Source organism: Oncorhynchus tshawytscha, linkage group LG12, assembly GCF_018296145.1.
Source record: "Oncorhynchus tshawytscha isolate Ot180627B linkage group LG12, Otsh_v2.0, whole genome shotgun sequence".
In the NCBI taxonomy this organism is placed as follows: Eukaryota; Metazoa; Chordata; class Actinopteri; order Salmoniformes; family Salmonidae; genus Oncorhynchus; species Oncorhynchus tshawytscha.
Genome location: NC_056440.1, coordinates 55,507,388 through 55,523,489, shown reverse-complemented (window position 1 = coordinate 55,523,489; position 16,102 = coordinate 55,507,388). Strand labels below are relative to the sequence as shown.

The 16,102-nt window shown below is 40.8% G+C and overlaps 1 protein-coding gene across 1 annotated transcript in view; it reads right to left on the bottom strand.

Annotated features, from left to right (window-relative positions):
* The window catches only part of LOC112232281 (CD151 antigen), a 48,217-nt gene that overhangs the window by 23,469 nt on the left and 8,646 nt on the right, over positions 1-16,102 (bottom strand). Inside the window, exons 2-3 of the mRNA XM_024399199.2 lie at positions 13,621-13,717; positions 3,620-3,811 (exon numbers count right to left, since the gene is read on the bottom strand). Of these exons, the coding sequence (XP_024254967.1) occupies positions 3,620-3,811; positions 13,621-13,716 (288 nt within the window). The 5' untranslated portion in view covers position 13,717. The remainder of the gene's footprint in view (positions 1-3,619; positions 3,812-13,620; positions 13,718-16,102) is intronic.

Below are 16,102 nucleotides of genomic sequence, written 5' to 3'. Positions count from 1 at the left end.
TTAAGACCCTTTACTCAGTATTTTGTTGAAACACCTTTGGCAGCGATTAAAGCCTCAAGTCTTCTTGGATATGATGTTACAAGCTTTGCACACCAGTATCTGGAGAGTTTCTCACAATCTTCTCTGCATATCCTCTCAAGCTCTGTCAGGTTGGATGGGGCGCGTCATTGCACAGCTATTTTCAGAGATGTTAGATCGGGTTCAAGTCCGAGCTCTGGCTGGGACACTCAAGGACAGTCAGAGACCTGTCCCAAAGCCACTCTGGCATTGTCTTGTGTGTACTTAGTTGTTGTCCTTTTGGAAGGTGAACCTTTGACCTAGTCTGAGGTCCTGAGTGCTCTGGAGCAGGTTTTCATCAAGGATCTCTGTACTTTGCTCCGGGATCTCTGTACTTTGCTCCGTTCATATTTCCCTCGATCCTGACTAGTCTCCCAGTCCCTGCCGCTGAAAAACATCCCCAAAGCATGATACTGCCACTACCATGATTCACTGTAGGGATGGTGCCATGTTTACTCCAGACGGGACACTTGGCATTCAGGCCAAAGAGTTCAATCTTGGTTTCATCAGACCAGAGAATCTTGTTTCTCATGGTCTGAGAGTCTTTGGGTGCCATTTGGCAAACTTCTAGTGGGCTGTCATGTGGCTTTTACAGAGGAGTGGCTTCCGTCTGGCCATTCTACCATAAACACCTGATTGGTGGAGTGCTGCAGAGATGGTTGTCCCATCTCCACAGAGGAATTCTAGAGCTCTGTGAGTGACCATTGGGTTCTTGGTCACCTCCCTGACCAAGGCCCTTCTCCCCCAAATGCTCAGTTTGGCCAGATCTAGGAAGAGTCTAGGTGGTTCCAAACATCTTCCATTTAAGAATGATGGAGGCCACTGTGTTCTTGGGGACCTCCAATGCTGCAGAAATGTACACTTCTCCAGATCTGTGCCTTGACACAATCCTGTCTCGGAGCTCTACGGACAATTCCTTCGACCTCGTGGCTTGGGTTTTGCTCTGACATGCACTGTCAACGGTTGGACCTTATATAGACAGGTAAGTGCCTTCCAAATCATGTCCAATCAATTGAATTTACCACAGGTGGACTCCAATCAAGTGGTAGAAACATCAAGGATGATCAATGGGAACAGGATGCACCTGAGCTCAATTTCAAGTCTCGAAGCAAACGGTCTGAATATTTATGTAAATAAAATGTTTTTTATTTTTAATACATTTGCCCAAAAAATCTTAACCTTTTTCTCTGTCATTATGGGGTGTTGTGTGTAGATTGCTGTAGATTTTCATGTATCTAATCCATTTTAGAATAAGGCTGTAATGTAACAAAATGTGGAAAAAGTCAAGGGGTTTGAATACTTTCCGAAGGCACTATATATTATTTGGTTAGAGTAAAGTACATAGGAAAATAATACACAAGCAAATATATAACAGGACAATCCAAATGTGTGTGTGAGAAACCCCCCCAAAAAACTACAATCTTATTTTTCATTTTAGATAAATCAAATAAGAGGTGTGTGTAGAATAATAATTTCAAAAAAGGTTGGTGTGTGTGTGTGTGTGTGTGTGAGAAATACAAACACAATAATAAAATAAAAAGGGTTGTGTGTGTGGTTGCTGCACCCCCACAGTACTTAGACTAAGCTCACCAACCATGCCCAACGCAAGAGTAGATGTTGTGCTGTGTTTTTCCAACAAAGAGCATTCTTTAGTAGCAGGAAAGAAAAATTATATAAATAGTAAACAATAAAATTCTAACATATATGACTAGTGTTGACTATATCTACATGTCATTTTAGCTTATAGAATGAATGTTTTCTGAAAGGTCCAATACATTAGCTTTTGCCTATTTCTAGGAGTTTGCACATAAGCTTCAGCAGTTGACGCACCGCTCTGATGGCTGAAGGGTCAATATGCACTTAAATAGCGAATGGAGGCAGTTTTCCCGTGGTTTATTTCATGCCAGCAGGTAGGCTATAGTCCTCTTGTAAATATATGTGCTTAATATTAGGAAAGTTGAGAAATAAATATTGTAGTCCTAGCCTATAGAAAGCGGATCCTCTTTTTACTAGAGGCCATCACTCTTTTCTCCCACAATTGCATAGCCTATTGGAATGTTGCGCAACATGAGCTTATGGACTCATGAAGGGTTTGAATAGATTTTCAAGTACATTTGCATTGATGTCAGAGTGATTAGAAGGACAAGAGTGCTGAGTACCAGGCAGTTAGCATTTTGGTAGGCTACTAATGACCATCAGTAGCATCAGAGCTTGGAGAAGCCTAATTACCGTAATTAAATGATCACGTGGTATTTGACTGCCTTCATGACGACTGGTGTGGCGGTGATACGGTCACCAAAACAGCCCTAGTAACAACACTTCTGCCATGCTGACCCTCAACATGGGCCTGCCCTGGGGTGTGGGCTTAGCCCCCTCCTGTACTCCCTCTTTACCCACAACTGTGTGGCCAAGCACGACTCCAACATCAAGTTTGCTGATGACACAGTGGTGGTATGCCTGATCACCATCGATGAGACAGCCTACAAGGAGGAGGTCAATGACCTCTGTCAACGCCAGCAAGACCAAGGGGCTGATCATGGACTACAGGAAGCAGTATGGGTGTACACCCCCATCCACAGGGCTGCAGTGGAAAGGGTCAAGAGCTTCAAGTTCCTCTGTGTCCAGATCACTGAGGACCTAACATGGTCCACTCACACCAGCACAGTTGTGGAGAAGGCAAAGCAGTGCCTCTTCTCCCTCCGGAGGCTGACACGATTTGAAATGGCCCCTCGGATCCTCAGGAACTTTTACAGCTGCACGATCGACAGCATCCTCGAGACTGATTGTAACACTGTCTGGATTGGCAACTGCACCGCCCTCGCCCGGAAGGCCCAACAGAGGGTGATGCGAACGACCCAGCACATCACTGGGGGTGATCTCCCAGTCATCCAGGACACACATGCCAGGTGATATCTGAGAAGGCCTGAAAAATTGTCAAAGACTCCAGCCACTTGAGACATGGACTGTTCTCCAAGCTCCCGTCCGGCAGGCGGTACCAGTGCATCAAGGCACAGACCAACAGATTTTATCCCCTGGCCACAAGACAGGCTAACACAATCGCTAACAACTACTGCTCTCCCTCTCCCCACTTACTATGCCCATCCACAGGTCTCTACCCATTTAGACACACACATTCACTGTCACTCACACACTCATTACTGATGCTTTTCAGACCTGTTTCTATGTATATCCTATTAGCAGTCACTTTTATGTATAAACCTACCTCAACCACCCCAGTCACCCTGCACATTGAATAAGGTACTGGCTCTGACATGTATATACTTGCATTCTTATGTTTCTTGAGTTTCTTACGTGTTTATTATATTCTCGATTATTATCTATATATCATTCCTATCACTACATTGTTGGGAAAGAGCTCTCAAGGTAAGAATTTTACACCGGTTGTATCCTGTGCATGCCGCAAATAAACTTTTATATGTGTTACGGTGTGGAGGATTGGATGTTTGCGTCCCGGTTGGGACAGAATTTCCACTTGTGTCACACGTGTGTGTGTGTGTGTGTGCATGCAAATGTCTGTGCATAATTGAGGGTCACCACTCACCACTCTCAGCAGCCTCCTCTGCTCCTTGAAGGTGGCGCAGCAGCCCAGCACTCCCGTCACCATGACGATGGCCCCGGCTAGGATCAGAATGTAGGCGGAGGCGGCGTAGGTCACGGAGGAGAGCAGGCTGATGTAGTCGCTCTTCTCCACCAGCGTCCAGATGCCCACCGCCATCACCACGCCCCCTGCCAGCTGGGAGGACAAAGATATCACATTGTAGAACTGCATAAGTGTTGCGCTCCACTTTCTGGAGGACTGAGTTCTGAAATCAGTGCAATCAAAATTCTGGCGTTTGATTGCAAATATGCAGACGGAGTCGAAAAGAGAACACACAGAAGACTTGTATAAAACACCTGTCTCCGGATTATATCTTCAAACTAAAGGCAACCATGGCATCCGTGACAGAGCGGGAGAAGTGTCCATCCATGTATACAGTTAAGATAGTACACTTTAACTTGAAATGAAAATGACTATTACCTAGCTAGCTAAAGTTAGCTGGCTGGCTCGCTAGCTAGCTAAAGTTACGTGTATGATCTGTGTAGTTATATTATTCGTATCAGAGCCATTTGTATTGCTAGTTATAGCCTAATGTTAGCTAGCTAACATTGAACCTGGTTGGTTAGTTACCTGCAGATTCATGCAAGGTAGTAACGTTATGAGTTGGGATTATGGTTCATGTCTAAACAAAAAGCCTCCACTATGCAAGTAACCATTTTAATACAAATAGAATGTTCATGATGTCACTGCGACAACTGCCGATCGACGTGGCTGGTAAATTCGCTCTGGCTATCTACTCAGATTTCAGAACACTCTCTTCTGTGTGCCAGAGCGCAGAATAAATGACGAATTTACGAACGCTTATCATCCATTGAATATGGCCAGTGTCAGTAAACATTGGCAAAAAAAAGCGTAATTAAATTGTTGCCAGCAGCACAGTTACAGTCACCAATGATCTGGATAACATAAAAACAGCCTAACCAGCTCTGCTAGGGTGAGTAAAATGGTCAGAGTGAGCTGTTCTCTCATTTGTGTCTGGAAATAGCTAGCAAACTATCCAACATTAGCTAGTTAGCTTGGGTGCTGTGGTTAGGTCGGCCAGATGTGAATCCTTAAAAAGAGATGGGTGGGACTAAGGCTTTAGAGGGTGTGAACGATGGTGAATGGTTGTTGACAAAGAAGTGCTCTCCAGTAGGTGCTGAAAGAAGACAAAGAAGTGCTCTCCAGAAATACATTTGCTGAAAGATCTAAAATCCTGTTTTTGCTTAGTCATTATGGGGTATTGTATGTAGATTGTTGAGGGGGAAAAACTATTTAATACATTTTAGAATAAGCCTTTAACATAACAAAAAGTGTAAAAACGGGTTGGAATACATTCCGAATGCACTGTATGCTAGCATGGAGGTTTAAAAAAACGACAGCTGCATTTGCATATTAGCCAATACATATGACATAGCCTACACATATAGCATACCTTGCAATAAAATATTCTCTAAAAACTGTTGTACAATGGGCTCTGCAATAACATTCTAAATTCTAAACCAGAGAAGTCCTCAAATAGCAGCTGGCCAATACCATGGTGGGCATTGCATGATGTCGGATGCATTGGAATATAAGGAATAGAGAATGATTAAGAACCTGTGGGATTATAGAAAAAGTAGTTGAGAAACTAATGTTTGAGTTTCAAATACTAAAATGTTTACATGCCATAATCAGTTTAATATCAAATGATTAGTGTGCATTAGTCATGTAGGCACCTTACTCTGCTAAAATCACATAAGGTCATGATCGAAGTAAGCATTTGCTGATTAAAACCTGCTTTTCTGAGCAATCTTTTGAATTATTAGGACATGTAAACACCTAAATCAGGGTTACAGTGGCTTGTGAAAGTAGTCATGCCCCCTTTGGCATTTTTTCCTATTTTGTGCCTTACAACCTGGACTTTTTGGGGGGTTTGTATCATTTTATTTACACAACATGCCTACCAACATGCTGGTATACATCAATATTTAAGTCATACCACAGATTCTCAATTGGATTGAGGTCTGGGCTTTGACAAGGCCATTCCAAGACATTTAAATGTTTCTCCTTAAACCAATCGAGTGTTGCTTCAGAAGTATTCTTAGGGTCTTTGTCCTGCTGGAAGGTGAACCTCCATCCCAGTCTCAAATCTGTGGAAGACAGAAACAGGTTTCCCTCAAGAATTTCACTGTATTTAGAGTCATCAATCATTCCTTCCATTCTGACTAGTTTCCCAGTCCCTGCCGATGAAAAACATCCCAACAGCACGATGCTGCCACCACCATGCTTCACTGTGGGGATGGGGTTCTCAGGGTGATGAGGTGTTGGGTTTGCACCAGACATAGCATTTTCCTTGATGGCCAAAAAGCTCAAATATAATCTAATCTAACCAGAGTACCTTCTTCCATATGTTTGGTGAGTCTCCCACATGTCTTTTGGCGGCCACCAAATGTGTTTGCTTTTTTTTTTCTTTAAGCAATGACTTTTTTTTGTCCACTCTTCCGTAAAGCCCAGTTCTTTGGAATGTACGGCTTAGAGTGGTCCTATGGACAGATACTCCAATCTCTGCTGTGGAGCTTTGCAGATCCTTCAGGGTTATCTTTGGTCTCTTTGTTTCCTCTCTGATTAATGTCTTCCCTGCCTGGTCCGTGAGTTTTGGTAGGCGGCCATCTCTTGGCAGGTTTGTTGTGGTGCCATATTCTTTCCATTTTTTAAATAATGGATTTAACGGTGCTCCATGGGATGTTCAATGTTTCGGATATTTTTTTATAACCCAACCCTGATCTGTACTTCTCCACAACTTTGTCCCTGACCTGTTTGGAGAGGTCCTTGGTCTTCATGGTGTCGCTTGCTTGGTGATGCCCCTTGCTTTGTGGTGTTGCAGACTCTAGGGCCTTTGAGAACAGGTGTATCCGTTATATTGGGTTTATCACAGTAGGACTGGTGAGGTTAATGTGTAGAGTCGTGGCCAAAAGTTTTGAGAATGACACAAATATTAATTTCCAAAGTTTGCTGCTTCAATGACTTTAGATATTTTTATCAGATGTTACGATGGAATACTGAAGTATAATTACAAGCATTTCATAAGTGTCAAAGGCTTTTCTTGACAATTACATGAAGTTGATGCAAAGAGTCAATATTTGCAGTGTTGACCCTTCTTTTTCAAGACCTCTGCAATCTGCTCTGGCATGCTGTCAATTAACTTCTGGGCCACATTCTGACTGATGGCAGCCCATTCTTACATAATCAATGCTTGGAGTTTTTCAGAATTTGTGGGGTTTTGTTTGTCCACCCACCTCTTGAGGATTGACCACAAGTTCTCAATGGAATTAAGGTCTGGGGAGTTTCCTGGCCATGGACCCAAAATATATGTTTTTTTCCCCGAGCCACTTAGTTATCACTTTTGCCTTATGGCAAGGTGTTCCATCATGCTGGAAAAGGCATTGTTCATCACCAAACTGTTCCTGGATGGTTGGGAGAAGTTGCTCTCGGAGGATGTGTTAGTACCATTCTTTATTCATGGCTGTGTTCTTCGGCAAAATTGTGAGTGAGCCCACTCCCTTGGCTGAGAAGCAACCCCACACAGGATGCTTTACTGTTGGTATGACACAGGACTGATGGTAAGCGCTCACCTTGTCTTCTCCAGACAAGCTTTTTTCCGGATGCCCTAAACAATCAGAAAGGGGATTCATCAGAGAAAATGACTTTACCCCAGTCCTCAGCAGTCCAATCCCTGTAACTTTTGCAGGATATCGGTCTGTCCCTGATGTTTTTCCTGGAGAGATGTGGCTTCTTTGCTGCCCTTCTTGACACCAGGCCATCCTCAAAGTCTCACTGTGCTTGCAGATGCACTCACACCTGCCTGCTGCCATTCCTGAGCAAGTGCTGTACTGGTGGTGCCCCGATCCTGCAGCTGAATCAGCACTTGCTGGACTTTCTTGGGCGCCCTGAAGCCTTCTTCGCAACAATTGAACCGCTCTCCTTGAAGTTCTTGATGATCCGATAAATGGTTGATTTAGGTGCAATCTTACTGGCAAGAATATCCTTGCCTGTGAAGCTCTTTTTGTGCAAAGCAATGATGACAGCACTTGTTTCCTTGCAGGTAACCATGGTTGACAGAGGAAGGACAATGATTCCAAGCACCACCCTCCTTTGAAGCTTCCAGTCTGTTATTCAAACTCGATCAGCGTGACAGAGTGATCTCCAGCCTGGTCCTCGTCAACACTCACACCTGTGTTAATGAGAGAATCACAGTCATGTCAGCTGATTCTTTCGTGGCAGGGCTGAAATGCGATCATCTGATCACTCTTCATAACATTCTGGAGTATATGCAAATTGCCATCATACAAACTGAGGCTGCAGACTTTGTGGAAAATTAATATTTGTGTCATTCTCAAAACTTATGACCACGACTGTAGAGCAAGGGACTAGAGCGCATGTGATCTTGCGAGAGCACTCGGCTTGGTGAAGTTCAAATTATAACGTGTAATGTTTTGATAAATGAGGTAAAACAGGTATACCTTGGGTTACTATTTTGATGTGTTTTTGTGAGCGTTTTGATATTCCCGGGTACTTAGAAAATACGAGGTAGGATTGGATTTTTGGGACGGTGCTACATAGTTAGATAGGAGACATGGGTACTCCGTAGGTAGTTTTGCACATTTAGATAGATGTAAGAATCTATACCACAGTTATCGCAGCAGGCGATATCCCAGTGTGGATACAACACCCGTTTTGGGACCACTAATTAGGCAATATTTTGATAATGGTATGGGTTTCCCTGTTCATATAGACATGGTTTGATATCTGAAAACAACGCTAACTGGTTTTTCCTCTTGTCCGTCTCATTATTCCCATGAACGGCCGGGCAGCGTCCGGGAAACTAAAGTTTTTTGGGTTCCACTGGGAGTATGGCGATGGAGAGTCATTGAAAACGCACATGGAATAGTTCATGTGAGTACCTACGATTTACTACGTTATACATGGACTCTGTACCCGAACCAATTCAACTATAAACGCTTATGGGATTTTCTCTGTCCGGGTAATACATTTAAATAAAATAGCCCATACGGCTTGATTTTTTTTTTCTCGGGGCAATAAGATGATTACCAGAAAGGGTATCTCCGATTGTTTACTTTAGGTGTCCATTCCACTTAATGGAACACCATTATCTGATGTGTTTTGAGTAGGATTATTTCTTCCAGGATTGATGGAAGTCCACTACAGTATGTATGTTAAGGGAGCTCCCACATTAAATAAGGCCTGGCAATTTTTTTGTTTTTACCCTATATTATGAATATTTGTTATTGTTTTTAATGCCATATCTGCCTTATTGTGAGGGGTCCATTTAATTTGGTTTTAGTGGGTTTTTCACATATTACAGCTGAGGCATCTAAAAGGGGCACACAAATGGAATTTTATGAAGTTTTTATTTTTTGTGTGTAAATTGAACACGTGAATTCTTTGATAAGAAATGTACTGAAGAAATTACTGTAACCTGGGATACGAAATGTATGAAATGTTTGACTGGTTTTAAATAATTTGTCTAATAGGGAAAGAAATGCTTATTTGAAGGGTTTGAATGACCTTTGACGTGACTTTCTAGTGTGGTTTGATCGTCCTCACTGGAAAGCCAAGAGACATTGGTTGATTTAAAGGTCAAATTTAATACTGATTTGAAGGTCATTTGTAATACTCATAATTACGGAGTTTATAATTAATATGGTTGATTCAGACCACGAAAAGGATAGACCTGTCTCTAGTCTATTTTTCTATTTCTTGAATCAAGTTATGGGTATAAAAAATATTTATGGAGTTAAATGGTACTAATTCTAATTTGATTTGCAGTGTTGGTTTTTAAACATTAATCACGTTGTGATTCATGTGTCAAAATGGGGGAATTACCAGTCCTTCGAGGTTTTTGGATTGAAGTTGACACCTCGAGTGATATATAGAAGTGTATCGAGTGATATATGAAGGAGTGTATTGTTTGTTTGTTTTGTTTAGACAAAGAAATCTCACCAGATTGCAGCTGCTGGATGATCAGGATTTCTCCCTAAGGATTAGGCCTCTAACTCCCTGACCCCATGACTCCGCTCTTAGGTCGACAGTGTGATGGGGGAGTATAAGCCCATTTGAGAAGGAAAATTCAACAGTGTTGTTATTTTCTTTGACATTGGTCTTAGAAATTTGCACGGAGAATATTGGTAGTAGTAGGTTACTTTGAAATTAACAAAGAAAAGGAATTACTGTGGCTAATGTGGGTGGGGTAGGCTAAATAATTACAACCCGAATAGTCCAAATAAAAAAAACTGTGATAAAAGAATCGAAAAATGCTAGGCAGAGCATGCCTAGAGCTTGTGGCTAAGCAGTACCAGAACAAAAATGGAGCAGGAGAGAAGGCCGACACCATTTTTTGTGTACTAAATCTTTTAAATAATAATAAATAAATACATATTTTTTTTACTTCAATGGGGACCTGCTTACGCGACTCAGAAGAGGTGCACTCTGCCTGTTGTTTCAGCACAGACGTGTGGGGGAGGGGTGCGGGAGGAGAAGGGCTAGTATGTATGACACGGAGGGAGATAGAAAGAGAGAAAGTAACCAAACCGACTCACACAAGTTAGACAAAACTTGTTGCTGCGATAGTTTATCTATCATCTCATCTGGTAGTGTCGGTCTTGACTGCATCAAATCAATTGAGGTTATTTTTGCCCCGTCCCTGTGTTCTTGTCTACAACAAATCCATTTATATTAAACAGCCTACCTGTTGGTTGATCATTGTAGTCTACTCCTTCTCATTTATCCATTCCATATTGCATTGATTAGAAATCTCACTTGCTACACATGGAGCCTCTGACGGTAGTACGGTTTTGATTGACCAACAATAACAAGCTACACACTTGAAAAGTCTGTAGGCTACCGGTACATTTTCTTTTTGTATCATAAAAAAAAGGGGCACACTTACAAGAACTATCATAAAACAGTTGTTTTACAGATACAGTACAGATTTTACTGAGTTACAGATCATATAAGGAAATCAGTCAATTGAAATCAATTCATTAGGCCCTAATCTATTGATTTCACATGACTGGGCATGTGAAATCACATGAGCATACCTGCACGCACGCACCATTGACTGTATATATGAATGGACAAAGTCATCAATCACGTGATAATTAATTCCTACGTGAAGACTCAAATGCACATTTGAAGTATGGTTAAGATGTCGTCTCATAGATACATAACATGTGTGGTTTGAGCTACTCCAGGTGACGCTGCAGGCTAGTTCGTGCTGCCCTCTCTCATCGAGTATCTCAAGTTGAAGCGCGACTGAGGTACTGCAGGCTGCCATTGGAAACTAAATTATCATTATAACTTATACTGTGTGCAATTTTAAAATAAATCGGATCAAGGACATACACCTGATGTAATAGAAGCAATTATTGGTACCATGACTGTCTAAATTATTTAAAAAATATGTACACATAATTGCCATTTTCTTATTCACTATTATGGGGATCCTGTTTTCTGTAAACAATGCCTGCAATACGGCCTTGAACTTTGTAGCTTAAATGAGGGCGGCAGTAGCTCTCTCCTGGCACACACACACGCACTGGAAGTAAAGGTCATTTTAGACAAGCATCAACACATGCTTAATAAGATAGTGTCTTGGACACACTTTGCTTAATATCAATACCATTTGAAGATTAAAGAGGAACTGAACCCCCAAAAAATATTCTCTGGTTGAAAACTGCCTAACTATAAATATATATAGTGCCTTCAGAAAGCATTCATACCCATTGACTTATCTCACATTGAGTTGTCTTACAGCCCAACTTCAAAATTGATTGTATTATTTTCTCAATCATCTACACAAAATAACCCATAACGACAAAGTGAGGACATGTCTCTTAGAATTTTTTACAAATTTATTGAAAGTGAAATGCATTGAATTTATTGAAAGTGAATATCCAATTTAGTAAGTATTCACACCCGAGTCAATACATGTTAGAATCACCCCTGGCAGTGATTACAGCTGTGAGTCTTTCTGGGTATTCTCTAAAAGCTTTCCACCTCTGGATTGTACAATATGATCACATTATTTATTTATTTATTATTCAAGCTCTGTCAAGTTGGTTGTTGAACATTGCTCGACAGCCATAATCAAGTCTTGCCATATATTTTCAAGTAGATTTAAATCAAAACTGTAACTAGGCCATTCCGGAACATTCAATGCTGTCTTGGTAAGGAACTCCAGTGTATATTTGGCCTTGTGGTTGAAGTCCTGCTGAAAGGTGAATTTGTCTCCCAGTATCTGTTGGCTAGGAGACAACCAGGTTTCCTAAAGAATTTTTCCTGTGTTTAGCTCTATTCCGTTTCTCATTATCCCCCCCAAAACTCCCTTGTCCTTGCCGATGACAAGCATGAACATAACATGAAGCAGCCAACACCCTGCTTGAAAACATGAAGGGTGGGCCTCAGTGATGTGTTGTGTGGAATTTGCTCCAAACATAACGCTTTGTATTCAGGACAAAGTTTAATTTCTTAGCAAACATTTTTTGCAGTTTTACTTTAGTGCCTCGCAAATAGGATGCATGTTATTATGTACAGGCTTACTTCTTTTCAAGCTGTCATTTAGGATGGTATTGTGGAGTAACTACAATGTTGATCTATGCTCAGTTTTCTCCTTTAACGGTGATGGTTCTGTCAGAATATGTTATTGTTAGACATCAGGGATCCTATGGGAAGGAGAATGGCAACAGACTGGTACAAGTCAACAGGACAGCTGTGAGTTGGGGAGTAGTGCGGAACTTGGGCAGAGGTCAGGTCAGATGAAGTGAGGGAGATCTGTCAAGCAACAGAGGTGTATTGCTGTTCAGATGTGTAAGGAAACTCAACAGAGGAGAAAGGTTTAAATACCAGCACTTGTGTAAATAAACTTGGTCTGAGCTTTTCATAGTTGTCCGTGAGTTTTTTTACTCTGCTTAATTAGAACCTAAAAGCCATTAAACGCAGTAACTGTTTTAAAGTCACCATTGGCCTCATGGTGAAATCCCTGAGCGATTTCCTTCCTCTCTGACAACTGAGTTAGGAAGGACGCCTGTATCTATCTAGTGACTGGGTGAACTGATACACCATCCAAACAGTAATTAATAACTTCAACATGCTCAAAGGGATATTCAATGTCTGCTTTTTATATTTTTACCCATCTACCAATAGGTGCCCTTCTTTGCGGGTCATTGGAAAACCTCCCTGGTCTTTGTTTGAAATTCACTGCTCGACTGAGGGAACTTACAGATAATTGTATGTGTGGGGTACAGAGATGGGGACGTTATTCACAAGTCATGATAAACACTATAATTGCACACAGAGTCCAATGCAACATGTTAAGAACATTTTTATTTCTGAACTTATTTAGGCTTGGGGTTGAATACTTAACTCAAGACATTACAGCTTTTCATTTTTAATACATTTGTAAAAATGTCCAATATCATAATTCCACTTTGACATTATGGCGTATTGGGTGTAGGCCAGCGACACAATCTCGATTTCATCCATTTTAAATTCAGGCTGTAACAACGAAATGTGTGTGTGTGGGGGGGAAATCAAGGAGTGTGAATACTGTCTGAAGGCAATGCATTAGATATATTAAATACGATTTCAGAGGAAATACAGTAGCTGCTGCTAACTTAAATATTGCCCAGACATAATGTTATCTTGACACTGACACATTGTAAAGGAACAGAATCGTAATTGTAGTAGAATTTGAGATTTCCCTGGTGAATTCCCCCAGTGTGGCTGACTAGCTGTTCAGTCTAGTGGGCTGGGTAGCACAGTTGTGTGATAGTGAATGTGGGATGGAATGCCTGGTGGTGTTGTGCTGGTCTGTGGACACCGGAAAGATTACAAAAGACCATATTTCTCAGAGGGGTTGTCTTCCCCAACATGAAACTCACATGCAGGCAGACAGACAGACTCACCCAGAAAAGGAAGTTGAATGTGAATAAGAGGTACTTCAGACAGACGGTCCCACATGTTTCCTTCTTCTCGTCGTACGCTGTTGGTGGTGCCCCCATGCTGCAGGAGAAAGAGAGAGGTGGATTTGAAAATGTTCAAACAGTTAACCTTGAATCTGTTGTTGTTTTTTTGGGCCAGTTTCCCCAGACACAGAGTAATCCTATTTTTTGCTATCACAGATCGTTCTGGCAATTCTCAAATAAAAACTTTATTGGAGTAAGGATGTTTAACATGCTTTTCACATTCGTATCACAAACAATTATTGAGAAAATCCATTTTTTGACATATACAGGCCTCCTTTAAGGCCCTATGATCCGTGAACCATACATGGTAGGAACAACATCTTGGTGTCATTATACTCCTTATAGTGTGCTCTAAAATATGGGGTGTATTTATACTATGAAATAAAACATGTTAAATAAGATGTATTCAATGTAAAAAATATGATTATTAATAGCTCAAAAGTGAACTTTTTGATTTAGCTTATTTTTTTAAGATAATGTCTTAAAATATTTTTAACATACTGCCCTAATTTTTATGAAATATTAATTTTTCATGGGAAGTTGTGACTTTATTTACAATATTATTTAATTAGACATACACATTTTTGATAATAATATATGAAAAGTCAGCAATGGGCTTTAAACCCATGGGTGTTCCAAATAAGCCCACCTCTTAAATAATCTATTTGAATTCATTTCCAAATGTTCAAAACTTAAACTGACATTTCTTATGTACAATTAGATTATAGATTATAGACTAGACTAAAGCTACAATAAACTGATCATTACTTTTATCGTGAAAGTAGCACTCAGCAGGATCCAATCGTATCCACAGAGATCAATGTGAATTTAGGCTTTTGTTCTTGCCAACCAGTACACATCTGATTCAACCAATCATAGACTTCGATTAAGAAATTATTAGTTGAATTGGGTGTTATTGCTTGGTAAAAATTAAAAATAATCTGAAAAAAATAAACTTTCTGGATAAGAAGCCATACACCAAGACCATAACACACACACACATTTCTATGAATTAACTGAGAGCTCATTCACATTTGCTGCACTGCTATTTTAGTTAATTAGTTCAACTTGACTTCCCTAAAGCCCATCTGAAGAAAGTTTAAAATCTCCCTCTCAACTGTTGTATTACAAAGGAATAAAAACAGAAACACCTGGGTGAATGATGACAATATAACAATGCCCCCAACCGAAGGTGCACGCGCAGTCACACAATAGTCATCTTCTTGTCCCTAGTTTGTTTGCATTTTTCTCCACCACTTGTCAGCCTTCTATCCCTGAACCTTGATCTAATTCTTCTCTCTCTTCATCAACTACTACCGGTCCACTCCAAACGTCATGGAGTACAGAAGTTTCTAGACGTTTCTAATTGTTCCTAATCTTGGCAGATGGCTAGATGCATACTTCAATCTGAACAAAAATACATGTATGCTTGTGTTCATTAAAATATTAGGGATATCAACACACAATCCCAATGTTTCAATACAAACTGGGCTTAAAGGGTAAGTTGCCCCAAACACACTTCTGGGCCCTTTATAAACACTTGCCTGGACATTTGTCAGTAACGCTACCCCAGACAGTTTTTAGGTTTCTGTATTTTTAAAATGTGTGACAAACAACGTCTATTTATCGTAACATAAACAACCACTGGTGTGTCTGCATTGAACTGCCAAATAAATTTGTTTAATGTAAAATGTAAAAAATAAAAGACATACTTCGTTCTAGCGCAAAGCTCTTCCATATTGCCTGTAATCCATTGATACGCTACTTCGTGGTTCTAAGATCGATGATTAGAAGAGGCGGGACGAAGGAGCGTCTTACTATTGGACTTCAAGAAAGGAAACCAAGACAACAGGAAGTAAACAAAGTAACTAGTAGCTAGGCTAGTGGTTTACGATCTCTGAAGTAAAGTAATAGGGGAATAGTAGTAGAGTCTGAGTCACTTTAGGGAAGTAAGTAAGCAGAATATCTGGCCAAAATGAGGTGCATTGTATCCAGGCGCAATAACATCCCATTTTCACTATTTTCCTGTCCGCGATAGAGCTTTGTGTCAGGCATAGCTGCAGTCCATCCAGCATCTTGATTATGGTGTAGATACGAACTCTGAAGTGATCCAACAGCTGCAGTTGTGATCATTTTAATCTTGGGACCGATTGAAACCGGGTTCTGTTCCCAACTGAGCCAATTGATCAGTTCAGTAATTGCCTAAATTCAATTTCAGCAATTTCCAAACGCCTGAAGGTACCACGTTCATCTGTACAAACAATAGTACGCAAGTATAAACACCATGGGACCACGCAGCCGTCATACCGCTCAGGAAGGAGACGTGTTTTGTCTCCTAGAGATGAACGTACATTGGTGCGTAAAGTGCAAATCAATCCCAGAACAACAGCAAAGGACCTTGTGAAGATGCTGGAGGAAACAG